The following is a 26476-nucleotide window of genomic DNA, read 5'->3' as shown; positions in this document are numbered from 1 at the left end:
GCTGCCAAGTCCTCAACCATGTCTTCCTCCACAGACTGGCGGGGAACCCAGCATCACCTAGGAGAAAGGACATGGGCCTCCCCCAGGTTTGGGTGCCTGATCAGGGACTGCAAGTCATCAGTTTACCTGGCCTTTCCCTAGTGGCCTCCCCCACCTCAGTTTCTCTGACTAGGAATGAGGCTAGCACCTCATTTGGAGAGTTGACCAAAGAGCTTTTGGTCCAGTGTGGAGAAGAGCTGCTTGATCCTCTTCCCCAACACAACACACACACACACACACACACACAGAGAGAGAGAGAGAGAGAGAGAGAGAGAGAGAGAGAGAGAGAGAGAGAATATGAATGAGAGAGAGAACTGAGAAACCTCTAGAAGAATGGTTTTAGGTCTTTCCCCCTTACCCTGCTCTGGCTTCCTTTCTCTGGGATCAGGCCACCGGTTTATGGTAGACAGCACTCTTACACCTCCCTGCCCAGGTATGGCAATATTGCCCAGGCTTCTTAGGAACACCAGGGAGTGTCCTACAGCCAGAGCAGAAAGGTTGCTGGGGCCTACACCATCTCCACCTCTGACTACCTGCCCCTGCCCCTGCCCCTCTCCCACCTTTGGCCTCTTCAGTCATTGGAGTTGACACCCAGCAGCCACTAGGCCCCAGTCCTAGCACCCTATTGCTTACCCCCCCCCCCCCCCCCGTCAGAACCCTGGAGCCTGCTCCTGCCTCTTCTCAGACCTTAGTGGCTAGTTCCTGGAGGAGAGATCTGGAGCTTTAGGATGGTGGGCCCAGCAGGCCCTGGAGAGCCATGAGGAGTTTAGTACTCTAGCATCTGCTGCTACCTTCCCTGAGAGGCTAGTGGCATGCCCACAGCAGGGAAGAGTGTATGGAGGTTCTGTGCAAGTCCATTCCCGAGAGCCATTCTGGATTCTACTGTGGCCATGAGAATTTGGCTCTCTAAGCCTCAGTTTCCCTAATCATAAAGTAAGAATGACAACCTGTAGCGTTTGGAGGGCTTGGTGACACAGGGAAGGATGCATGAAAAACCCAGGCAACAGCAGGATGAGCACAAAGCAGCGCCCAGGAAACAGCAGGAATAGATGCAGCAGTGCAACGGAGTTAGCACTGCAAACCCCTGGCCACGCCCACGGGAAGGGAGCCCATACGGGCAGGCTTACCCAGCCTCAACCAGTCAGAACCTGGGGTGGAGCCTCGGCTGCCAGGCTGGCCAGTCACAGGCACTGGGTCTGGTTTCCGAGCACTTGGAGGCTTTCCAGAAAGTTTAACATGCAAGGAAACACTGTGTTCAGAATACAAAAGGAAGACAGGGAAACCAAGGTGCATCAAGATGTAATGAATGGTCTTCCGAAACTAATATAATGTCAATTTTTAAAATTTAAAATATAACAGTTCATTGTATTTGTGAATGATTTGTGGGGTACTTTTTTCATTTCAAGTTTTTCCCACTATATTAATGGGTCATGCATAAGTTAACAATTTTTATATTAAATGAATTTTGTAGCCCCAAAGGTCCAACCAAATCTTTCCAGTGCTTTCACAGAGGAGAAATAAAAATGAATGATGGATGAGGGTGAATGAAACACTAACTCACTGCCATGGGGTCTCCACAATAAAGGGCCAGAGGCCCTGGCAGCTGAACCACCAGGGCTTTGACTAAGAGGCATAGGGAGGGTCCATCCTAGCTCTGCCTCTGCTCCTGGACTCACATGACTATGGGGTCCTTCTTCCTGAAGGTCATTCCTGAACCCTAGGGGCTCTGCTGTACTCTATGTGTACTGGGGGTGGAAGCCAACAACGCTACCAAACAAGGTTCCCTTGCGAGCCTAGAAGAAAGCATTGACTCCTATACTTTGGAGCTAGAGATGGCAGGAATGGGGTCCCCTATTACCTCCTCCAGCTTCCTCTGCAAGTGCTGACAACGTTGACCTCTAAATTCAGAATGCTGTTAGCCTCACCCCAATCTTACCTGTGAAAGGCACCCAGTTTTAGTCTGGACTCTTTCCTGGCCCTGCAGAGCTTCCAGGGCCTGTCTGCCCTGTTGTCTGCCATCACTGTGCCAGCTATAGACTCCTCCGGCCCCTCCACGCCTGTGCGGGGTCTTGAAAACTGGGGCGTGACCACTGGGTCTGTCTGTGCTGGGATTGTGTCTGGATTTAGGGTGCCAGTCACAGTGGGGTGACCCCTGTATGGAAACATACACACACACACACACACACACACACACACACACACACACACACACACACGAGAGAGAGAGAGAGAGAGAGAGAGAGAGAGAGAGAGAGAGAGAGAGAGCGCCAACTATTGCTGCAGAGGCATGGAGTGCCCCCTGGTGGCAATTAGGAGCTGCAGCCAGAATTCTGGCTGGGTCAAGGACACAGAGGGGAGAGGGCAATCAGGCTTCACTGCAAGAGTTATCATTACCACAAAAACATCAAAAGTCCTTCAGAGTCCCATGTCATGCCATACCCCTCAGGATCACTATATGTCTGATGATGGCTACCTTTTCTCCGCTCAGGCCAGGACTCTGCTGAGTATGCAGTGGAGACACCATGCTGCCTCCCAGCCAGGGCTATCCTGGAGTCCTTAGGGGAGGCAGATAGGGACTGAGGACAAGTTAGATGTACAAATGAGACACAAGAGGGATACGCATCAAGGGGACCTTTGATATCTCAGATGTGCAGATGGATCCCCAGAACCACTTCTCTGAGCACTGAGTAGACCCTATGGAGGTGACAAAGTGGGACTTTATAGTGATTTAAATGAGACTGTCCCCTAAAGGCTCAGATGTTTGGTAGCATTGCTTGAGAAGGTTTAGGAGGTATGATCTTGCTGTAAAAAGTATGTTACTGGGGTGGGCTTTGGATGTTTATAGTCTTAATTCATGTCCAGTTCTCTCTCTGCTTCATGCTGTGGTAAAGGATGTAAGCTCTCAAAATTCTTTTTCTGACACCAAATCTTCCACTTGCTGCCACACTTCCATACCATGATGGACTCTTACTCTTCTGGACCGTTAAGCCCACATAAACTGTCGTCTGTAAGTTGCTTTGCTCATGATGTTTTATCACAACAATTGAAAAGTAGCTAATGTATCAGACATGGAGCTAGAAGTGGCTCTCTCTGCCCACTCCCAATGCCACCTCCCAAGATCAGGCAGAGCAATCTCTGCTCTGTTCTGACCTTTCTCCCCTCTAACATGGTAGGAGAGAAGACACCATGTTTCGGGTCTGGAAAACAAATAGCTATGAAGTGCATTATTTTGTACTGTAGTGTGCACAGAGGTACACACCACGGTATAGCTCCATGTGGGCTCCTGCAGGTCCTGGCTTCCTGGTTAGAACAGCAGAAAGCCTTCTGGAACAGCTTGTAATGCCACTGCAGTAGCTCTCCAGTCAGTGACACAGACACTGGGAGAAGACAGGTGACGCAAGGGTCATTTCTCTGCATCTGTCCAGGTGGGCAGAATGATAGGGTCCAACCTTGGGATGTCTGAGTCACCATCCGACCTGGGCTCTCCTTTCTTATGTTCCCTAGGCTCTGCTCCACTCAGAGGGAACCTCACTTTAAAACACATTCTCACCAGAAAGCAGGTGTAATAGCCACTGCTGCCTCTCACAGTCCTGCTTCCCTACCTATTGTCACCCAGCACCCACCACAAAGGTGGCAATCCTGGTCTGGACCAACTTCTTGTATTCTTCCCAGAACAGCCAAAGAGGCAGTCCCCAGATCTAAGACTAACACCATCAAGGTAGAGTAGCCAAAGGCACGTGCCCTGCCCCTTCCCCTAGCACAGGCCAGAGGTTTTAGATGCAGGATGGGCAACAGCTGGTGAGTCAGGAACCCGAACAGAGAAGCTAGGGAGACAGGTACCTTTCCAAGATGGTAGATAGGCTTGCAGGGGAAGATGGCAGCCAGCCCCTCCTGAATGTAGACAGGAGGATGAGTTCTGCTGTCCATCGTCCCCCAGGCACAGATGCCTCCATCTTCCAGAAGAAAATCCACATCAGCACCAACACCACCACCTACCCAACAAAGACAAGGACTCGGTGTACATAGATGACGCCAGAGAATATGCAATCCTTAAATAGATTTATGGAAATGGTTTCGAATTACAGCATTTAGAAAATAAAAATAATCTCAATAGATAATATTCCCTCTGTTATATACTCTCCCCCCACCACCGCACAGAAGCCATTTTTGTGCATGTGTATTCCACTGCTGAACAGCGATTGGATTTCATCCTATAAAAGAAGCAGTAGGTGTGTCATCTCTCTAAAAATAAAACTGTAATCATCATTGCAACGTGAAGCCTGAGATTGAAGCCTGAGGAGGTGTCTGTGCATCTCAGCCTGTCCAGGCCGCACTGAGGTCTGAGGAAGTGGGTTAGAGTCCCGGTGGGTGCAGAGGAAGAAGGAACTGTTAGCCGAGTGGTGGCTGCCTAATGAGTCCGGTCCCAAACACCTGAGAGCTCAGCCTATGCCATCAGCAGGTGGTCAGGCCCTGTTCCACCAGCAAGTGGCCATGGTATAGATGCCAAGGGCATGCCTGCTTCCCCAGGGGACCACTGTGTCTGCTTCTTACATTCCCCCTTCAAATGGAAACAAGATGCATGTTGCTGGGCAGGGTTCTTAGGCAGGTGGTGAGCACTAGGGAATGAGGTGGGTGATAAGCAGCGGGGAGCCCTGCTATGATGTTGGGGGGCTAGTGTCTCCTGGCTTCTGCTTGCAGGGTTTCGGCTACAGAACAGAACATACAGAACTGGCCCTCTCCTGCCTTAGTATGCACAACTGAAGCAAAACGCCATTGGACAGGCAAGAGAAGAGAGTCCAACCCTGCCTGGCTCGGTACCCTGACCTAGAAGAGCAACGAAGCATCCCTGACCCCATGCCAGGACGGGTGTCTCCACAAGTGGAGAGGCCGGGGGAGTAGACAGAGGCTCTGCACAGCTTTGGAAACCCAGGCGGGTCTGCAGCAGTAACTGCTTGATGAGATGCAACGGGGCCCTGCTGCAGCACAGCTTGGACAGGGCACACAGCAGGCAAAGCACCTCTGTCCGAGAGACCTTGGCCAGGACTCAAGGCAGACACAGTGCCTCTGTCCTGGAGTCTCCAGCCCACTCAGCTGGGACACACCGGGCACAGCATCACATGCCCGTCTTGTCGCTGTAGAAAGGTGTGACATGGAACATGTAGCAGTGTGTGCACACGCGGACTGGCTTCACTTGTCCATAGCGCGGAAGTGGTGCCGAGTGTGACGAGCAGCGGGAACAGAAGATCTGGAAGCCAAGGAGGGACAGAAGGCAGTGAGCAGACAGGGCCTTTGTCAGGCCTGCTACACAGCCCTTCCACCCAAAACAGGCCAATGGTGGGCAGGAGTCAGCCTGCTCCAGACACTGCAGACTATGGAGCTTGCAGGAAACTCTGGGCAGGGCTGGCCCAGTAGGTCAGGCTTCTTGAAAGTAACTAGGCCCTTCACCATAACTCCTTCTTAACCTCCCTGCCCCTCCCTGTTCTCACCTTGGAGGGGCCAGGATTGAGCCTGCACACTAGCTAAGCATGGCCCAGTATATGGAGTCAGAATAGAGCCTAGAACCTGGGGGGGGGGGCACATCTGCACATGGGTGATAAGAACCTGAGTGGGTTACCAGGACATCAACCCTAACTTCTAAACCCTGATGCTGTGCCTGGGGACAGTCCCCACATAACCCCAAAGATGCAGAGGGCCAATGGGGCCCCACCCACCTTCCCGCAGCTGCGGCAGTGGTGCTTCCTGCGGATGACGGTGAAGGGCGCTTTGCAGGAGGTGCAGAAGCCACAGGCCTCATCTGGCACCCACTCAGGAGGGTCTGTCACAACAAGAGCAACAGGACAGATCGGTGGGCTGGGGGACAGGGAAAGGGTAGACACCCCTTATCCCATTCCTCTGGTCCTGCTCGAGGCCTGTCAGTCACTGGTCACAATGTCAGTGGTCAGAGTCACAATCCAGTTGCAGGTCCCAGGCCAGGCCATCTGGACTCAGGACGCACAATAGAATTAATGATCATGCCCTAACGAGACCTTCATCTCGGGTCACTCAGTTTAGCCATCTGGCTAGACTAATGCAGACCTTCCCGACCCAGGCACCCCCTTGAACATTATAGCAGAATGCTTTCCCACAAGCCTTGGGCCTCTCCCATAGATGCACTGCACATTCCCAAGCAGCCCAGGACTCTTCTCCCCTGACATCTAAGCTGCCTAGTTTCCAAACCACTTGGGGCAGACCCCATGTGACCACATCAGTCTTCAATTCCTGTCCTTACCACAAGGAAGGCTTCCGCACCCACACAAAGCCCCCATTAATGTCCCAGAGTATCCTGAGGCTGCTATGGGAGACTCCTTCAGTGCAGGTGAAGTGCTGAGGTCCTTGATTATTGCAGCAACCTTCAATTGTGCTCCTCCTCCCTGAGCTTGTACCTACTAGGCTGAGGCTGCTAAACCTCAGGCCCTAGGTTGCACAGCAGTAAAGGGCCTGTATATACCTAATACCAAGGAGGCGGTACAGAGTGGGAGGCCACCTCCCATGGGGAGCTGTATCTCCAAATGGCCTGATGTCTGGATGAATATGTACAGTGTAGCTCCTTTTGCTCAGCAGATGGCAAGCCAGGTCCACACCTGAGCTTCCCACATACCTTCAAAGTCCCCATCTCGAGTCTTGGTTGCCAGTTCTGAGGATGACACAGTCTCCTGGCATAATGCACAGTCCTCCAAGGCTGCACTCCGTAGGGTCTGGGTTACTGAAAGGGAGAAGGGAGCCACTGGGGTTGGCAGGTAAGGCAGCAGATGCAATTGGTTGTCCTTAGTGAGCACTTGGACGCCTCCAAGTTTCCAGCTCCCACAAGCCCCCCAACCATCTCTCAGCCCACAGAGCAAGTCACCTCAGTAGGCAGGATGTCAACACTGGCAAAGTTCTTCCTATAAAAGGGTCCATTATTTGTACAATGTGGTGGACCCCAGGGGCACCTGGTGGCTCCTCTGCATGAGCATCTAGCCCTGGGCCCTTACACTGGTAAGATTTACTGGCCTATCATCCCCAAGGCAGAAGTTTTAAAGTCATGGCATCTGAGAACCCTGTTCGGAGTCAACAACTTGACTCCTGATTTTCAGAAGGCAGCCCTCCCTAGATTGCCAGTCAGATGGCAGGGCTGATTGAGGCAGAAGTTCCTCCTCACCAACACGGACATGCCCTGTTAGGCCAAACTTCCAGGACCAGCTGGGCTATCCCATATACCCAGAGAGCTCATGGGCAGAAGCCTTTGTGCAGAGAGGTAGCTCTCCCCAAACAGGTACCCCAGGCTAGCACCAGTAGTGCCTAGTCCCATTTCCTATCAGGACCCTACAGGGACAAAGAGCAAACTCCCTTCCTTTCCAAATATCTATTTATCTGTTGTGTGTGTAAGGTATGCATGTATAAAAAAGTGTGTACAAACATCTATGTACCTACCAATAAATGTGAGAGCACATGTGCATGCTTCAGTGAGCTGAAGATGTATAAATATGAGGCAGCTGGGGTGGATATTGCCACCCTCTCATAGAGGGATGGGCCGGGTCCCCTTTGTCACTCGGGCTGGGCTGGGCTCTGCACACTGACAGGTGACTGTAACTAACACTGTACCTTGTCTAGTCACCTGGTCTAGTCTAAGATGGAAGGCGGGTCCCCAACCTCTGTCTGCAGTGAAAAGTCGGGTGGCCTGCTAAAGCCTTACTCAAGAACCAGAGCCAGGGACCCACCTGCAAACGCCATGGGGAACCCCACTTCTCCGGGCTACACACTCATCTCCCCAAGTCGACAACCCGGCACACTGGGTCCAGCAGATCCTGGGGTACTCCCTTCTTGGGGACAGTGGACACAGTGGCTGGCAAGGGCCTCTGAGCCTTTCCTGCAGCAGCACTCACCCTTCTTTAGCTTCTCCTTGTCGTCCGTTTCAGGCTTGGTGGCCATGACCTCAAACAGTGTTTTGAGAATGCTTCTCAGGTCGCTGGCATAGTTCGTCTGCAGCTGGTCAGCCACACCTGATAAGAGAAGTCAGTGGGAGGAGTGACAGGGAGACAGAAGGCTGCGTTGAGCCATGCACTTCGGTAGGCCACGCTACCATGTGCAGGACAGAACACACCCAGAGCTCACGGATTAGCAATTCCCAACCCGTTAAGAGAGGATTCCCTTGCCATAATTGCAAACTCAGGAATCAAGAGAGGATAGGAAGGAACGAGAGCTTCCTGTCCAAGCCCACCATGGCTGCTCTCATGAATATATAACTTACCCAGAGTCACAGCCACCACGACTAAAACAGACACCCACAGAGGTCCCAGCACACTGTGCCTATGGCAACACCTGGTGCCATCACAGAAGCAAGGGAATACAAATATGTCTACATTCTCCCAGTACCCAATACTACACCGCCCTGAGGAACTTTGACTACAGGGTCACTAAACAGGCCCTGAATAGCCATGGATCCAGGGTAAAGCCCAGCCTGAGGTAGTGTCCAGGGCCTGATTGTTTTAATCACAGATCCCATCGCTCCCAGCCACCCCTGGAGGAAAACGCTACCCCACCTTCACCTACAGAGCTCCCTCCTTCCTGTAGGACAGATCTGGTCCCACCCCTAGGTTTGCTCCGCAGACCACACTGCCCTCCGCTTTAGCCAGGGTAAGCTGGGCCAGCCCCACTGTTCTTTCTCTCCTGGGGCACGTCCTACCTGTCCCCACACTCATGTCCCAGGTCCAACTCTCATACCTGAAATGCAGACAAACAGGCGGTGGATCAGGTCATGGCTGCCATGGAACCTGGACCGAATCTTCTCTCTGGTGGCCATGGGGGTGAGAGGCATGACCGCAGGGGCCACCTCCAGTTTGGTGCTGTCTAACGAGCAGGAGCCAGCTGTGGAGCTGATGCAGAGAAGAGAGGCGGAGGAGGTGAGTAGGGGCCTCAGCTAGGGACCTGTCTTAGTTAAGGTATCTATTAAGACCAAAAACAACTTGGGGAAGAAAGAGTTTAAGATTACAACTCTCAGGTCTTTCCATTCTAGAGGGGAGTCAGGACAGGAGCTCAAGGAAGGAACCTGGAGGCAAGAACTGAATCAGAGGCCATGGAGAAACGTTGTTTGCCTGCTTTCTTCTATAATCCAGGACTCCTGGCCAGGGCTGGCACTACTCACAGTGTGCTGGGCCCTCCCACATCAATTACTAATTAATAAAACACCTCACAGACTTGCCTACAGGCCAGTCTTACAGATGCATTTTCTCAATAAAGGTTTCCTCTTCCCAAATGCCTAGGTTTGTGTCAAGTTGACAAAAACCAACCAGCACAGGGCCTCTGGAGCTGAAGGTCAGAGGGTCAGGGCAAGTCTGTCCTCAAGCTCCTCTCCAAAGAAACTGAATTGCCTGGACATGCTACTTCCTATCATGTAAATGCCAACAGTGTATCCACTTTTAAAAAACAATGGACTTGACCGACTAATCCTGTACTGCCTTGCTCTAGCTTGGTAGCTACTCCCCTGCATCAGCCCTTCCACGGGGGCTGATGTGGCATTTACTCTAGCTTAACCTACTCCATCTTGCACCCTCACTTAACATAATCTCCCAACTTCTTTCTATGGCAGACCCTTTGACCTCTCATGCCATCTGTGGGAACAGAACACAACCCCCCAAAACGTGTGCACACCTAACCCCTTGAACCTGTGAGCAGGACCTTATTTGAAAAGAGGATCTCTTCAGAAGCAATTAAGTGAAGGGTCTGGCATTGATATTACCCTATATTATTCAATGGGTCCTAAATCCAAACACAAGTGCCCTTGTAAGACACAAAGGTAGAGGCCCAGGGACCCGAGATAAAGAGGACACCACATGCCCAGAGTTTGAGATTGGAGCGATATAGCCAAAAGTCAAGGGGCACCTGGAGCTCCCTGGAGTTGGAAGAGGCAGAAAGGACCCTCTCTGGTGCTTTGGGAGGGAGAAGAGCTCTGTCATATTTTAGACTTCTGGCCTGGAGACTATAAGATGATACATTTTTGTCAATTTAGGCCATTTACTGTGGCACTTTGTATAGCAGCCACAGGACATGCGAATAGTCTCCCCGTCCAGACACCTGCCCCTCTTCTCCCCAGTGGCTAGTTTTATTAGATTTGTTCTTTAGGAGTTTGTTGCGACTGTACACAGGGTATTTATAACCAAATCTCTGAAAAGTAAGGTCTCTTCCTGGCCAAGCCCAAACCAAAAATTAGAGGCTGGGGGAGGCTCAGGACTAAAGAGTTTGCCATGTCTGGTTTTGATCTTTACCATCAGCAAAGCTGAGCTTCCAAACACAAAGCAAGGGCTCGTAAATTTACAGCAGAGTTGGCAGAAGCCACCAGAACAACTGTGGTTACAGCAGTGAATTGCTAAAGTGTTCCAGAGAGGAGTCTGGTGGAAATGATGGGGAACAGAGTAGCGGAGATAACAAGGGGCAGGGAAAATAGAGAGCAGGTAAGAAATGGCAGGGCACAAGCTGAGAGGCCAGAGACAGACGGGAAGGGCTAGAAGAAGACTTGGCAGCTAGAGGCAATGGCCGTTCTTCCAGAGGACCAGAATCAGCTTCCCAGAACCTACATCCTACCTCACAATTGTCTGTAACTCCAGTTCTAAGGGATCTGACTCCCTCTGCTGGTCTCCACGGGCACCAGGCATGCATGTAGTACACAAATATACATGTAGACAAAACACCCACGCACATTAAATAAACACATGAAAGGCAGAAGGCTGGTAAGAACTAGAGAAGGAAAATTGCAGGCCTTAGTTGCCAGAAGTTTCAGAAAGCTGCCAATCACCCTAGGCTGTGATACTGCTCCCTGTAGCGCTGAGCACACCAGCACCCAAGGACCATTCATTAGCTCTAAACTAGCTGCTTCTCACTGGTGCCAAGAAGCAGGGCCGTTGGTGGTTTAAGACCACAACAACAGGTCTCCAATCAGAGTGTCTAAGCCTGAAGCATCTAAATCTCTACCCTGGAACAATAAAGCCCTGCTTGGAGCTGTTAGCCTTTGTGTCTGCCTCTCTAACCCCTAGGCCTCTGGCATTCAGGGGCCCAGGACTGCTAGCACTGGGAGAGCTTCTTGTCTACTGCAGATTCTCCCTAGGTATAGTAAAAGCACCCCAGTCAGTTGATAGACAGCAACTGATGACCTACACTGTCTCTTTTCCTTTTGGTGCAAAGTGATTTATTTATTGGTCTATTTTCTATACCAAAGTCTTGTCTCAAATTCTTGTGGGTACTTGACTATTTGATGTATTTTAGAGGAAAGCCTGCCCAACAGGAGCAGAAAGCAGAATTTTGTCTTGTTGGAGAGCAATTTACTGCAACCATTTGGAAAAGTATTTTGGTGCCATCAAAATAAAATTGTGTAACCCTGCCCCAGTTCTACAGCTCATTGGACCATTGCCAACATGACCCTGAATCCTCTGTCTGTATGTCTACCGACACAACTGAATCTTTGTGACAGCATTCCATATTCCAGAAGAAAACTGGGAAGGAGCCCAAACCTCCATGATGGGATACAGAGTTAACCACAATCTGACCACCCACTCCCAGGGCTACCAAGCCCACTATATGCATGATTTAACTTACATATTGTATGAGCCCCTGGACACGCAGTGGGAAAACACACAAGGCTTGGACACAGACACAGTTGGAAGCACAAAGGTGAGATGCCATGAACACTCAACACTGGTGGACAATCGAGGAAGGAGGGGCTAGGCCTGGAAGAAGCCCTAGAGCCCTGTGAGTTTCTTCATTACTGGATGGGATACTCACAGATGCTGTCTTGCTCTAATTGCTCTTCCGTTGTCATACTCTAAAGCAGAGAATGTCTATTGGCACACAGAGAAGCCTGGAGATCTGAGACAGGGCTGGGCATGCTGAGCCTCAGAAACTGGTGTCCTGCTGGGATCCTTAGGATGAGCTCCAGGCCCCCACATCTAGATGGCCCCATTTCATTTAGAGGTAAAGCCCCTGACTTCTCTCTGGGGATGTGGGCCTTATCCACTCTGCTGATTATTGAGGAAGGAAGGGGAGAAGACTTCCTCCCCTTCTGCATATACCCTAGATGCATATACCCTAGCCTCACCAATTGATAACTTACGCCTGCCACTGCTTCCTGAGTGCTGGTATTAAAGGAAGGACTGCACTTGGCTCAGTAATTTATTTATTTTTTGAGACAGAGCCTCGTATAGACTACACTAACTCCAAACTCGCTATTGTAGTGAGGAAGGCCTTGAACTCTTGACCCTTCTGCCTCTATCTACCACTATCTTGGGAGTACAAGAGTGGGACATTATACCTGCCTGATTTTATTGTTTTAGAGAAGGTGTCACTGTATAACCCAGATTGACCTCATGATCCCCCTGCCTTAGCCTCCTAAGTGCTAGGATTAAAGCCACATGCCATCACCCCAGCTCTCTCAAAGGCACTGAAAATAGGGACCCAGGGATACATTTGTACAGATGCTCTGAGCATCATTCTTCATGTGCCCAGAGTGAAAACAAACCCAAGAGTCCAGGAAAGAGCATGAGAGTATAAACAAGGCGGTGAAATAGTATCTAGCCTTCAAAAGGAGAGAGACTATGGCAATACTCCAACGTAGATGAGCCCTAAAACATGCTAAGTGAAAGAAACCAGATACAACAGACAAATCCTACGAGACTTTATTATGCGAGGTCTCTAGAGCTGGTTAATCCAAAGAGACAGTAAATACAGCGGGTAGATGCCAAGGGCTGGGGCAGGTACATGGAGACAGAATTCAGCTTAGAAAAGGACGTGCTGGAGAGGGAAGGTAATGGTGGCTGACCGAGGCCGCAAGTGTGGCATTACAGTACAGCTGACATCACACTTAAAGTGATGTCAGAATTTCATTCACTAAAAGTAAAACACAATAAAAAAACAACCAGGGTAAAGAATAGAGTAAAGGCATTGAGGGCAATAGGCATGACAGAACATACTGGAAATGATAGTAAGTAAAATGGCCTTCGAGATGGCTCAGCAGATGAAGGCACGCACTGCTAAGCTTGAGGACCCGAGTTTAGTCCAGGGGCCACACACAGAGAGAGAGCTGATGCCTGCACTGTCCCATGACTTCCACAAAATCACTGTGGCATGTATGTCCCTGCCCTCCAACCACAAAATAATAAATAATTACCAGCTAAAAAAACTAGAGTATCATACAAGCATAGATGAGATATTGGGAAATATCAAGTATTTCTTTTTCTGGTGAGAAGAATAACTAAAGCAGTCATGGCGGTACACTCTATAATCCCAGCTTTGGGGAGGAGGCAGAAGAAAGGTAAGTTTGAGGCTAGCTTGAGTTACATAACGAGACCCAGTCTCAAACAAACAAACAAATAAATATTCTATTCCTCGAAGAGAAGGAAGTGGCAGCCAGCAGTAGGTGGCACCCTTGGGCCTGCTCATGGGAATGGCACCAAGAGGCATAAAGAAGAGAGAGGTGCTGAATGGGCCAGGGCACAGTGGGAGCCAGACCAAACACGTTGCTGAAGATTTGTCCCCTGAGGTGAAAATAACAGGCAAGTATTGCCTACCCAGAAGTTAGACAGGAAGGACTTGCTGACCACACTAAGGCCCTAGGCCTGGTCAGTCCTACTATCCTGGACATCTCAGTCCTCCAGAGTAAAGCTCCAGAGAGCATGGCCACAGCATGTCTGGTTCTGCCTTCTCATGAGTCATGGGTTAGGCAGTGTGTTAGATAGTTTTGCCAACACCACACAAGTTAAAGTCATTTGAGAGAAAGAAACCTCAATGAAGAAAATATCTCCTTAAGTCTAGACTGTAGGCAAGCCCGTAGGGCATTTTCTTAATTAGTGATTGATGAGGGCAGACCCAGCTCATGTGGATAGTGCTATCCCTGGGCTGGTAGTCCTGGGTTCTATAACAGCAGAGCAAGCTGAACTATCCATGGAGAACAAGCCAGTAAGCAGCACCCCTCCATGGTCTCTAATCAGCTCCTGCCTCCAAGTTCCTGCCCTGTTTTTGAGTTTCTGCCCCCCACTGCTTTTGATGGTGAACCATTATATGGAAATAAATCCTTTCCTCTTCACAGGAACGGTGACCCTAAACTAAGACAGGCAGGGCAGGATACCCTTGTATGAACAGGCTTTAGCAACATCTGCCAAAGACACATCCTCTTTGCAGACCAGCAGTGACCCATAGCAGATGGTCAGCATGCTGAACATCAGGCACCTTACAGTCCTGCTTGGCTCTAGCAGGGAGAGATGTTCGCTGTGCTGGGTTGAATGGAGTCCATTCATTCGCATGATGAAGTCCTAGCCTGCAGGACCTCAGAGAGGGTCCTACTCGCAAACAGCATCCTGGTGGGTATTATGAAAGCAGATGAGGTCATACTAGAGCAGGGTAGGGACCTGACCCATCGGGACTAGTATCCTCATAAAAAGAGTGAACCTGGACACAGACACGCATGCAGAAACAACAGCATGGTGACGAAGGCATGGGTTGGGGGTGACATTTTCTCAAGTCAAAAGGAACTCACCTGGCCACCACCAGGAGCAGAAGGGTAGCCTGGGACAGTTTTCCTCATAGCCCCTGATAGAACCACTCCAAGACTCCCTGATACTGACTTCCTGCCTTCAAGACTGAAGAATGACCATTTCCCTCTGCAGCATCTACTGCTGTTTGTCATACTTTGTCACAAAAGCCCCAAGACATTTATTCGTGGAGGAGTGTCCCATGTCTCCAGAGTGCCCCATGACTCAGATGAGCCCGGTATGTGGGCTGTACCAGGTACTGTCCCTAAACAGTGCAGCTCCTAGCAAGACTCCCACCGTCCAGGGCAGAGGAGCTTTGCATACAAGTCAGGAGTTCTCTCCTCTTTTCAGACCCCTCATCTCCTGTCCCTTTAACCTCTCTCCCCTTGTTCACTCCTCTCAGCCTCGCCCTGTGCTATCACAGAGAAGCCGGGCACAAGGCGGCCATAGGATTTTCTATGTCCCTGGCCCACCACGTTCTTTTCCTGCATGCCTCTAGGAGCTTCACGCTCTTTCGGAATATGTTCCAGTGTCTGTCTTAGTTTGGGTTTTTATTGCTGTGGAAACACACCATGACCACGGCATCTCTCATGAAGAAAACATTTAATTGGGGTGGCTTGCTTACAGTTTCAGAGGTTCAGTCCATTATCATCATGATGGGGAGCATGGAGGTGTGTAGGCAGATGTGGTGCTAGCTGCATCTTGACCAAAAGGCAGCAGTACGTCTACTGCCTGTCAGACTGAGGGAATCTTGAACAAGAGACCTTAAAGCCCGCCCCCACAGTGACACACTTCCTCCAACAAGGCCACACCTGCTAATGGTGCCACTCCCTTTGGGGGGCCATTTTCTTTCAGACCACCACAATGTCCTATGGGGGAAACCATGCCTGGCTGGGTCACAAATAGACTCCACAATATAAAACTCTTCCTGTCCCAAGCCTGACTGATTAGTGCTTATGGACTCATCTTTTAGACAGCATATTTAGTGAGTGTGTAAAACCTGTAACATTCTTCTTACTCTGGACCTACACCAAAGGACCCCAATACACACACTAGCCTTCACGTCTGAGGAACAGACAAAGGAGTCCTTACACAAACAGGCTTTCCTGACCTGATGCTACGTGAATTAAGAAGCGGAGTAGCCTGCAGGGCTTGCAGCAGCCTCCTGCCGCTGGCCAGGCACTTTTCCTGATGACTTCTCTGATGGTATCATGAAGACATAGTCATTGGGGGCTCCTCTGGGGAGCAGTGGGAGAGTAGAATGGTCAGAAGCCCAAGATTCAGATGCCATGGTGAAAGCCACATGCCCTCAAGTGTGACACACCCACTTCATACCCCAGAAGGTTGGGCTGTGAGCTTGTTGGGAAAGAGACGCTTTTGAGATTCTTCAGTGGAAGGATCTCAAGATGAGAAAACCTTGATTGAAGTGTTCTTATGAGGGACAGAAAAGACTTTCCATCAGCCATGAAATTCCAGGGGCCCTAGGAACTAGAGGAGGCAGGAAGGCTCAGAACCTTCAGCGGAAGTGCACTATGACAGCCTCTAAAATGTGAGAGCAAAGTGTGGGCTTAGGCATCCTCACCGTCTGGTGCTTTGTTAGAGTAACTCTTGCTCTAATCTAGATGTGGAATCTGTGAGCCCCTCCCCGCCCCGAGACCATCTCACACCCACTGGATGACCCAATGGATGGCCTGGTCCAGAGACAAGATCCCTTTACCCACAGAATGGCAGGAAAATGTCCTGATGACCAAACAAAGAAGATCCGGTCAGTGAGATCGCAGTACAGCTGCCTCCGGGCAATAATGCGCAGAGTGGTTTGCAGGGAGGGGACATCCACACCATAAGTAGAAGCTGTCCATGCAAGCGGCACGTTTACAGTGTTCGAAGCAGTCAACGGAAACAGTCATACCTAACATATAATTATAGCTTAAGTTGTTTATGGGAGTTGGAGCTTGTAATCAATGTTTATACATCTAGGAAAACATTCTGCAAAGAGTGTTTGCTGCTGCATTCAGCCTGCAAATTGGACACGGAACACAGCAAGAGGTGGTCTCGATTCATGCTTCTGTGTGCGGGCTTTGAATGCCACAGCACCTGAAGACAGGCCACAGGCAATCAAGGAAGGCAGAAAGCTGAGATGTCTCTAAGAGAGACAGCACCCCATGGGGTTGTGTTTCTGGTGACACGCAATTTTCACTAAGGATACTAGGGCCTAGTTGCTTCTACCAAGTCTCTCAGGGTGACTTAGTAGCATCCCAGGCTAGGGACTCCAACCATGTGAGGGTGGATGAGGCTGAGGGGATACCCTTCTCTAACCTATGAAATTCTATGTCTCCTGCCTCTCTCCTTGTCACCCAGAGGCTTTTTCTGAGGCAGGAAAAGGATCAGATTTTTAGTTCACATTCTACAGTAATCAAAGGACCCTTTGAGACATAGAGAGTCACTGTGGGGCAGCAAGTAGTCCTGACCATGACCACGACACAGCAGGTACTAGGTCCACAAGGGCTGCCCTTTGAGATGGGCAATCTGGCTTGACAGGAGCATTCTTTACAGTTTCAGTCTCTCTACCAACTATTGACCAAGACCACACATTCAAGTCCCATGCTGCCAATGTACTGGTGGGGTCCCAGGCAAGGCAAAGGACTCTCAGGAAATTAAACAGTATGAGCTGGAGGTTCCCATGTATCACCACCTCTGTCAGGGCCTCAGTTTACTTAATCTACAAAATGGGGAAGTGAGGCCGTCAGTCCTTAAAAGATGGTTACCTGACCACAAACTGTGGAGGGGTGGGCCTGAGATGATCAGTCCTCCTGCTGTGGTACCCTAGACCTGCAACATAGGGTCGAGACAAAGCTCATTTGGCTAACAGGGAAGAGAGGGTTAAGGCCACCAGGACAGCCCTTGGGGTCACAGGCTGCCTCAACAGCCCTCTGAAGATCTAGATAGGACAACAGAATAGAAGCTGCCCCATTATGGAATGACCAATATTAGAATATGACCAAGCTGCTCATATTCTGTGGACACATCACCCTCATGACTGATCCTAGACATCCTGGGGCCTGTGCTAGAAATATCTCCAGATTTGAGTATGGAAGTCCAGAAACTACACTGTGAGCAAGACTCCACAGCTGTCCTTAAGGGTAACACGTAGGCTCTAACAGCTACAGTTGGCTGCTGACTATCCAGGCAGAGGACTAGAGGAGACATCAGGCAGGTCTGGGAGGCCCCATCCTCACAGAGGCCAACCTGGATGGCAACGGTGATGGAACGGCCTCTGTGAGCAGGCAGAGCCTGCAGTCCGTCAGCGCCACCTGAGAGATACATGTGCAGGACACGCTGGGAAGGAAATCCTCACCCCCGTGACCTCACCCCAGGAGGGAGGGAGACTTTGCATCTCCTGTGAGCCAGAGTCTACAGTCCTTCCTCTCTGGGACTGAGTACAATGGTGCCTAATCTGAAGATTGCCTCTCAGTTGCCACAGCCATCCCTCCACAGATGCCAAAACTACTCTTGTGGGTCCTGTCTGACCACCAGGTTCTAAGCCCATCTTCCCTGCCCCAGATTCATCTAGATATCAGCCTACAATGCTGCTCACACATTCAGGAGACATCAGGGCTCCGGGACACAGTCAGGACCAGGGTGGCACTCAGCCAGCTCTTAGGAAGGTCCTGTTATTATGGTATGAGACCCTAACCTCCACATCACTACTTGCTAACTAAGTATGAAGTAGGTGTGTGCACTAAGAAAGTAAGGAAGCGCAGATAAGCAAAAAGTGCATTTACATATGTAATATATGCCTACATGTAAACAAATGTATATATGTGTACATACGAGCACACATACAATCACTTTGACACATACACACTATACATAATTGAGCAGAATAGAACAGGGAAGAAACTGGGGAAAGGATGGAAGAAGGGAAAATATCAACAATGAGACTTCAAGTCCCAAGAGCGCTAAGCCTGGGGATATTCTGAGGGCCCACTGCCCTCTAGGCCATTGTTGTAAAATATTATTTTAAGGTGTGTTACACTTTTGTTTATGCTGCATTTGTTTAACTCTGTGAAGCTGTGTTACTGTGCCTATCTAAAACACCCGATAATCTAATTAAAAGCTGAACGGCCAATAGCAAGCCAGAAGGGAGAAATGGGAGGGGCTGGCAGACAGAGACGATAGATAAATATGAAGAGAAATCTGGGAGAAAAAGATCTGGGAACAAGAGAGGAAGGAGGAGGATTGAAGGGCTAGCCACCCAGCTACACAGCCAGACACGGATTAAGAAGGAAAGGAAAAATATGAGGAATAGAAAAAGATAAAAGCTCTGAGACCAAAGTTAGAATAATTTAAGTTAAGAAAGGGGCAAGAAACAAGCCAAGCTAAGGCTGGTATTTATAAATAAAAATAAGCCTCTGCATGTAATATATTTGGGAGCTGAGTGCCCCCCCCCCCAAAAAAAGCTAAAAAAGTAAGAGTAAAAACAACCAACAACAGGCCATGGTGCTGCTAACTTGAGCCAGTGCATTTCCCTAATGAGGCTTCTAAGTCCCATCCAGACACACAGGAGTTGCAGCACCATGCCACATGAACTTGCTAGGAGACACTGCGGATGGCTCTAGCAGGTGGTCCAGCAGCTGGAGTCAGCTAGGGCAGGCCACTGCAGCCATGGATCAGCAGGGGTAACCATAGAAATGCCTGCTCAAAGGCAGCCACAGAATACCCGAGACCGCACTGGCAAAGTGCCCTATTGGCTCAACAAAAGCAGCAATGGGAACTATGCTGATGGCATGGTATAAGGTGTATCTGAACTGGAGTCCAGAACTAGAAGCTTATCTAAACAATTTTGATTTTGATTTTTCAAGATAGAGTTTCTCTGTTAGCTCTGACTGTCCTGGAACTTACTCTGTAGACCAGGCTGGCCTTGAATTCAGAGATCTGCCTGCCTCTGCCTCCCAAGTGCTGGGATTAAAGGCATGCACCATCACCGCCTGGAAGATACATATTTTTTTAATATAGGATCTTTACTATGTAGGCCTGGCTAGCCTAGAACTCAACATGTAGACTAGGCTGGCCTCAAACTCAGAAAATTGCTTGTCTTTGCCTCCAAAATGGTGGGATTAAAGGTGTGCGCCACTACATTTGACCCAACTACAGTTCTTGGGTGTGAACTTTGTAGAGGACAGTGTCATGCTACAATGTTAAGAGACTGTACATTGGAAAGAATCAAGAAAGATGTCATAACACAGGGGCAAGTGCTGTGGCCCAAGGAAGCAAACGGTGACCGGAGGCAGAACACAGAGGGATGCAGAAGTGGGTCCTCTGGTTTGAGTGCACAGACAGAGATAAGGAAAGGCAGCTGAGGAGTGGCTCTGGCCAGCAAGTCCCCACCTTAGAAACCGGCCGATCTCTTCTGGGCACTTGCTGGAGGATGCAGCTGCATAAGGAGCAGGGTGTGGTTGGTCATGAGATGTGGGAGCTGCCAAGTGACCAGGCTAGAGAGAAGATGGAGTCAGGGCTGAGGGGCAGGCTGCAAGGACTGTTACAGGGGAATCCTGTAGTCATGGCCATTCCTTTGGCCAGGCCTATTTACACCAGCTGGAAGCCCACCACATAGAAGGCGCTCCCTTACCTGGAATCCTCTTATATACACAGGTGCTAGACCCTATGTACACTGCTATATACAATACTACACAGATTGCCACTGTCTTCCCAGGGATTCCTTTGACCTGGGAGGTCATGTGACTAGTGCCAAGATGGGATTCATGGGAGAACCCAGCCCCCATGCAGCCAGACTATGGTAGATCATCTGAATCTTGCCCTGTGCCAGCCCCCAAGATATCACTTGTGAACAGCTGGCTTGATGGCACCATTGTGCCTCATCTCAAGTCATTCCTGCTTTCCTTCCAGAGGGTGCAGTGGATGGGGCCTTTGTGATCCCTGCAGACATGGGATCTCAAACATACCTCACTAGGAATGGTGGCTGCAGGGTCCAGGACAACACTCAGTGCCTGGCCCTAGGTGGCTCCTGAAGGAATAGCACTTGGTGTGCATAGCCTGGCAGAGAGGGCAAGAGCTCCAAGGCCTGTGGCCCCAAGCTCCACAGCCACGAGATCAAAGCAGGACTTACAGATCAAGTCTCCCTGTCAGCCTCACCCAGCGCTGGTCCCCTGCTGAGCCTCCCCCCCTCCCCAGGAGGTTCTTGTCTTCAGAAACCTCAGGAGAGCACGCTGGTGCCAGGTGAGGTTTGTGCCCAGTAGTACTGCCTCTGCGACTCCTGTCCCTTGACTTGCCTCCTCTTCCCTCTGAAGTACAGTGTAGGGCTGATGCCCTCGGGATGCCTCAGACACCCTGGGGCTCCAGATGCTGCAGCTGTTTTCTGCAGTAGAAGGAAGAGCATGCCTTCTCATGCCACTGAGGTCAGAAGGCAGCGGTGACACAGGGTTGAGACACTAGGGTTGGCTCAGGGTTGGCCTGACATCTGTTGGCTGGGTGGGATTCTGTGTGTGATCAGAGCCAGCTGGGAGCACACTATTGTTTTACTGATGTGCTGGCCTACCTGCCCTCCCAGGCTGGGCACCGGAAGTGGGCTGACATGGCCTGGAGGTAACAGGTAGACCTCAATCTGCTACCTCTCTGTGGAGAAAAGAGGGGCTGGGGTGCTGGAGCTTCTGTCTACACAGCATGGGCTGCAGGCTTCTCTCTGGGGTTGCCACAGCATCCAGGGCCCTGGTTCGCATGAGCCATAGTTCTCATCCCATCAAGAGCAGAAGGGTTCAGACCATAACAAAGAGATAGGTACCCATCTGAGGCCAGAGATAGGACAGAAAAGGAGAGGTTGAACTGAAAACTTAAGCTTGAGGCATAAACCTCCCCTGCTGTTGACATCTGTCCCTTGAGAGTGGAACACAGCAGAAACGGGTTCTGAAGGCAGCAAAATCTAGAGCTGTGACAGAGAGCACAAAGTCAGGATGGAAAACAACCAAGATGGTGAGGCCTGACCATGAGAGACAATCCTAAAGAAGGAGGGGTCAGAGTAACCACGGTGGGCACCAGCAGTGACAAAGGCTGGAAATGGTGAGCGCTGCAGGAGGGGCGACCGGGGTGGTGAGGGGAGAGAAGGCGAAAGAGTGTGGCAAGTCCTTGTGCCGTGTTGCTTCTTCCTTACCAAGAAGCTAATGGGCTGAGAAACGCCATTGGTTCACCTGCAGATGACAGAACAAGCATAGGCTATGAAGCCCACGCAAGTGCACACCTTCCCAGCCCCGAGCCTGCCCATCCTGCTACGTCTGACACTTCTCGGGGATGGGGGAAGGGGCACTCAACAATCGATCCATAGAAGAATCTCCCTCACTGTGACCGGCTGCTACCTCAAGGCTGCAAGATAAAGCAGTCAAGGCACATGGCCTAGCCTAGGGTAGCCCTGGAAGTTCCTATCATCCTCAACAAGGGTGCAACCACAGAGTGGAAACACACAGAGCAGGCAGACTTCTGAAGGAGAGACACAAATGGTGACCATTCCCCAGTGCTTGAGTCAAAGTCAGAGATCAGTTGGGATGGCAATCAGTCTAGCAATTACAGGCTGACACTTTCAAAGGCTGGACGGAGTCAGGTGTGGTGGCAGATGTCTACAGACCCAGCACTCTGAAGGCTGAAGCAAGCCTGTAGAGTCAAGGCCAGCCTGAGCTATATAAAAAGACCCAATTTTAAAACCACAACCAAACAAGACAAAGGCCAGGTGGCCCAGTTCCTTGTGTGTGGTTCCAAGCCTCACCTCACACTAGGCATCCCTGCTGCAGGGCTGATGGAGAGAAACCATGGCGACCAGGAGACAAGGAGCAACACAGCATACAACACACACAGCGATAGAGCAGCAGAAAGCAGGAGAACAAATTCTCCACATTTTGTGTAAACTTAGTTATGCAAAATAGAACTAAAGACATCTGTAAACCCAGAGGCACCAACACAAGAGAGTGAACGGTCAGTAAGAGATCAGAAAAAGGTGTCTGCTATGAACACCCGAAAGAGGGATGCTGTGGGCAAAGAGAAAAGCCAGAAAATCAGCTGTACAGTGAGGCAAAGGAAAAACCAAGGAAAGTCTCAGGCACCAAAAAAGAGCACATAGCCCACAGGGGGCCAGGCTTTGCCTCCCAGGTTGGCAAGATGTGTAGTGGACGTCTGTGTTGGCAAGGATGGGCACACCTTGGAGGATGCATGCTGTGTACATTAAGTCAGGGCTTCTCTGGGAAGTCATTGACCTTTGTGGTGTTCATTCTAGACCCTGGTATAATTCTTCTTTTAAATTGTTTTTATTGAAGCTATACTTTTTTCCCACTCCCCTTTCTTCCTTCCCTCTCTCCTGCCCGCTAAGCTCCCAATTTACTCTGGAGGTCTTGTCTTTTTCTCCTTCCTAGTTGGATCCATGTTTGTCTCTCTTAGACCCTGGGGTAAATTCTAAAGAGAAAAGAAACAAAGAAAGCTGTACAAGGCTAACAACACAGAAACTGAGAACACAGAGTAACTGGACTACGTCCACTGACACAATACCATTTCAATCAGAAGGACAGGTTTCTTTTCATCTTGAATTTTGTGTGTATGGGTGTTTCCCTGCAGGTTTGTCTATGTACTACTTATTTGCCGGCTGCCCATAGGAAGCCAGAAGAGGGCAGTAGAGTCCCCAGAACTGGAGTTACAGACAGTTGCAAGCTACTGTGTGGGTGCTGGGAATTGCACCCAGGTCCCCTGGAAGAGCAGTCAGTACTCTTAACCACTAAGCCATCTCCCCAGCCCCTAGAGTTGTGTTTTAAGAGAACTTTGTGAAGAAATGCTTACAGCATCATGCTTTTAGTAGAAAAATAAAACTATCCACAAAATATGGAAATTTTTATTTACTTCTTTTAGTCTTCTTAATGTTTTTAAAGTTTTTACAATGAACAGGGACCACACTTACAATCGGAGGTTTAAAAAAAGGGATCAGTGTCATTTCTACAGCAAACACTTTTGCAATGTCCAAGGTAGGAGATGGGCTTGAGTGGTTTTCATCCTCTGGCAAGCAGCCAATGGAGTTGACACCAAAGAATGTTTTGAGTCAGGAAGCTAAGGCCAGGTGGGAGAAAACCAGCTTTTTAAAAATGTCAACTTTCACTGGGCAGTGGTGGCTCACGCCTTTAACATCAGCACTCAGAAGGCAGAGGAAGGTGGATTTCTGCAAGTCCTAGGCCAGGCTATTCCACACAGAGGAACCCTGTCTTGAAAAACCAAACAAACAAACAAAAAACCAAACTAACAAACTAAATAAAGTCAACTCCCCCTGCCCAAAAAAAGTTCATCTCTGACCACTGAACAGATAGGAAAGAAGCCAGCAGAAAGCAAAGAACTAAAGAACACAGGTTCCAGAACATTCATTCAGCAGGGTCAGTGCATCTGTGCTGCCACCCTTGGGTGATGGTGATGGTTGAGTCAGCAGGGACTAGAAGACCACCTGGGGAGGGGCTTCTCCAGCAGGGCCCACACTCTCTTCCAGGCCCATCTGCTCCCAGCATGGGTTGGCCCCGACAGGGGCAACCCTCCACCTTCTAGCCACACACACTCCAGGGAAATGGGGGACTCCAGCCTTGAAGGCAGGTCTCTTGTCACAGCTCCCAGCTTCTCTCCCATTTGTAGCACAGAGAGGTAAGTTTCACATACTGGACAGAAGCCTGTGAGCCCAGGGCCTACCCACGCTTCATTATACACTCCATGCCACATTGCACCAGAGGCCACCTGCCAGATGAGGGGTGAACCCCATGACTAAGTCATAGCAGCAGTGAAATGGCTCCTGCTGCTTGCGAGAGTGAAGGTAACTGTCCCCTTCAGGGACACTAGGGAGAGGCAGACATTAGCATCCAAGTTTGTCTCCCAGCTGCAGAGTTAGAGGAGAATCACAGCCCGCTTATGACGGATAATCCTGACTGTCAACTCGATGCATACAGAATGCAACTGAAACAAGACGCTGGGCACTCCTGTGAGGGATTTTCTTAGTCAGGTTATCCGAAGCAGGAAGACCCACAGTTAATGTGGGTGACACCTGGTCATAGGCCCCTAGAAGGACAGAGGAGAAGGAAACTTTGCTTTCTGCCTGCTTGTCCTTACTCCACTGGTCATCTAGAGTGTTGTTGAGACAGTCCTTCAACCATATTAGAATCAGCTTATCCAGGGCTGCAGCATGGACTGAAGTGAGCAGTTCCCCGGGAATCCTTCAGGGTGACATCAGCCTATGGACTGAACAACTACCAGGTTCGCAGCCTTACTGGCATGAGCAGCCATTGCTGGAGTCTCAGACCGCATCCTATAAGACAACCTAGCAAATCCCCAAACACACACACACACACACACACACACACACACACACAGACACAGACACACAGACACACACACACAGACACACACGCACACGCACAGAGTTTTGTTCCTTTAGAAAGCCCTGACGAATAGAGCACCCCTGTGCATGAGACCACGTGCATCATGAGAAAACTTGGTCACAATGTTGTCCCACTAGCCAGACCTGAGGTCTCACTCTGCATTTCAGCAAATGTTATGCCTGCATGTGGCTGGCCTCTTGCCTCTTTGAGAACACACTGCTGTATCATCTCCTTGTAGTCCTGAAGGACCTGCCACATTCATCTGGTTCCTGGGTGGGTTCCGGTACCTGGCTTGGCCCCTGAGACATGTGCTCATGACACAGAACACATGACCAGTGCTCCCATGCCAGTTCTGCCAGTGCCGGGTCAGGAGTGATAGGCAGGTGGCTGTAGGCTGACCTCTTCCAGCTCCCTAGAGCACAGTGCTGGGCCAACATACAACTGTCGGAGGTTCTGGTCTCCTGCAAAATGCTTGCTCTTCAGACCCTCTGTATCTTCTAAACAGGCTTCCTGGAAGGTGGGAGGTCTTCTGAACCAACAGGTGGGTTGTCTCACCTTTCCACAGCTGAGTTTTGAGTGTGTGGTGAGCTGGACTGGGTCTAAATGCAGAGGCATGTTGTGAAAGACCCTTTTCAGGGTGGGAGAAGCTTCCAGATGTTAGATTTTTGCTGGCTGTTACCTGAACAAATAGGAAAGAGAGCGCAAGTCAAAATTTAAAAAAATAAAACACAACTCTTCCGTTAAGGAATTTTTGGGTTTTTGTGACAGCCTTGTATGAAAATAATTCACTCACCAAGAAACTGAGCCAGAGGCCTCAAAGTAGCCATTGGCAGCCTTTGGGAAGTTAATTCATTCCAGGTGACACGGCTATGAAGCTGGGGCTACCTCAGGAACAGGAGAGACCTCTGCAGTAGGAGTCCACAGCGGCACCATCTACAATAGTGGGAGTGTGGATGTAGCCCTGCAGACATCAGGGTCTGATTGAATGCACACCGGCCCAACCTTGTCTGGGCTCTACTTTTCGGTAAAGGTAAGTAGGGGTATCTCCAAAAAGAGTCTGGTAAGGTCTTGGGCTAGAGGTTAGGAAGCCAGGTGGAGAAGAGGGTTTGGAGCTCAGAGCCATCTGCCTAACATCAGTAGCAAGCACCCTGCTGTCCACCCCTGGGCCACAAAACTTAACACCTCTTCCCTTCAGACACGAGAGAGTAAAGTCCCTCTAGACAGACTTCTTTACACCTGATTTGTGTAGATTTGTCTAGAAAGCATGCAAACATTCTATATGTCATTCTAAAACGGAATTAAATAGAAGTGGTGGTTCCTATAAATCTATGCAAAGTTCAACACTGCAAGAACAGGCAATTTCAAGTCACTTTGGTTCTTGTTGTTTGGTTGGTTTTGAGACAAGTTCTCACTCTGTAGCCCAAGCTGGCTTCAAATTTGCCATTCTCCTGCCCCAGCTTGCCAAGGGCTGAAACTACAGGTGTGCATCTGACAAGGCAATTGACTGAC

The 26476-nt window shown here is 49.9% G+C and overlaps 1 protein-coding gene across 3 annotated transcripts in view; it reads right to left on the bottom strand.

Annotated features, from left to right (window-relative positions):
- Nucleotides 1-5152: 5152 nt before the first annotated feature.
- Nucleotides 5153-26476, bottom strand: part of Zfyve28 (zinc finger FYVE-type containing 28) — a 40098-nt gene continuing 18774 nt past the window's right edge. For 2 of the 3 annotated variants that reach the window (XM_038309720.1, XM_038309726.1), the window contains 6 exons: nucleotides 19989-20062; nucleotides 8779-8930; nucleotides 7941-8057; nucleotides 6677-6781; nucleotides 5751-5854; nucleotides 5153-5284 (listed from right to left, as the gene is read on the bottom strand). In XM_038309720.1, the coding sequence (XP_038165648.1) occupies nucleotides 5153-5284; nucleotides 5751-5854; nucleotides 6677-6781; nucleotides 7941-8057; nucleotides 8779-8930; nucleotides 19989-20062 (684 nt within the window). The remainder of the gene's footprint in view (nucleotides 5285-5750; nucleotides 5855-6676; nucleotides 6782-7940; nucleotides 8058-8778; nucleotides 8931-19988; nucleotides 20063-26476) is intronic. The other variant, XM_038309713.1, reaches the window with a different exon arrangement.

This window comes from Arvicola amphibius, chromosome 1 (assembly GCF_903992535.2).
Source record: "Arvicola amphibius chromosome 1, mArvAmp1.2, whole genome shotgun sequence".
Lineage (NCBI taxonomy): Eukaryota > Metazoa > Chordata > Mammalia > Rodentia > Cricetidae > Arvicola > Arvicola amphibius.
The sequence above is the reverse complement of the archived record's forward strand: the minus strand, read 5'-3'. Positions and strand labels throughout refer to the sequence as shown.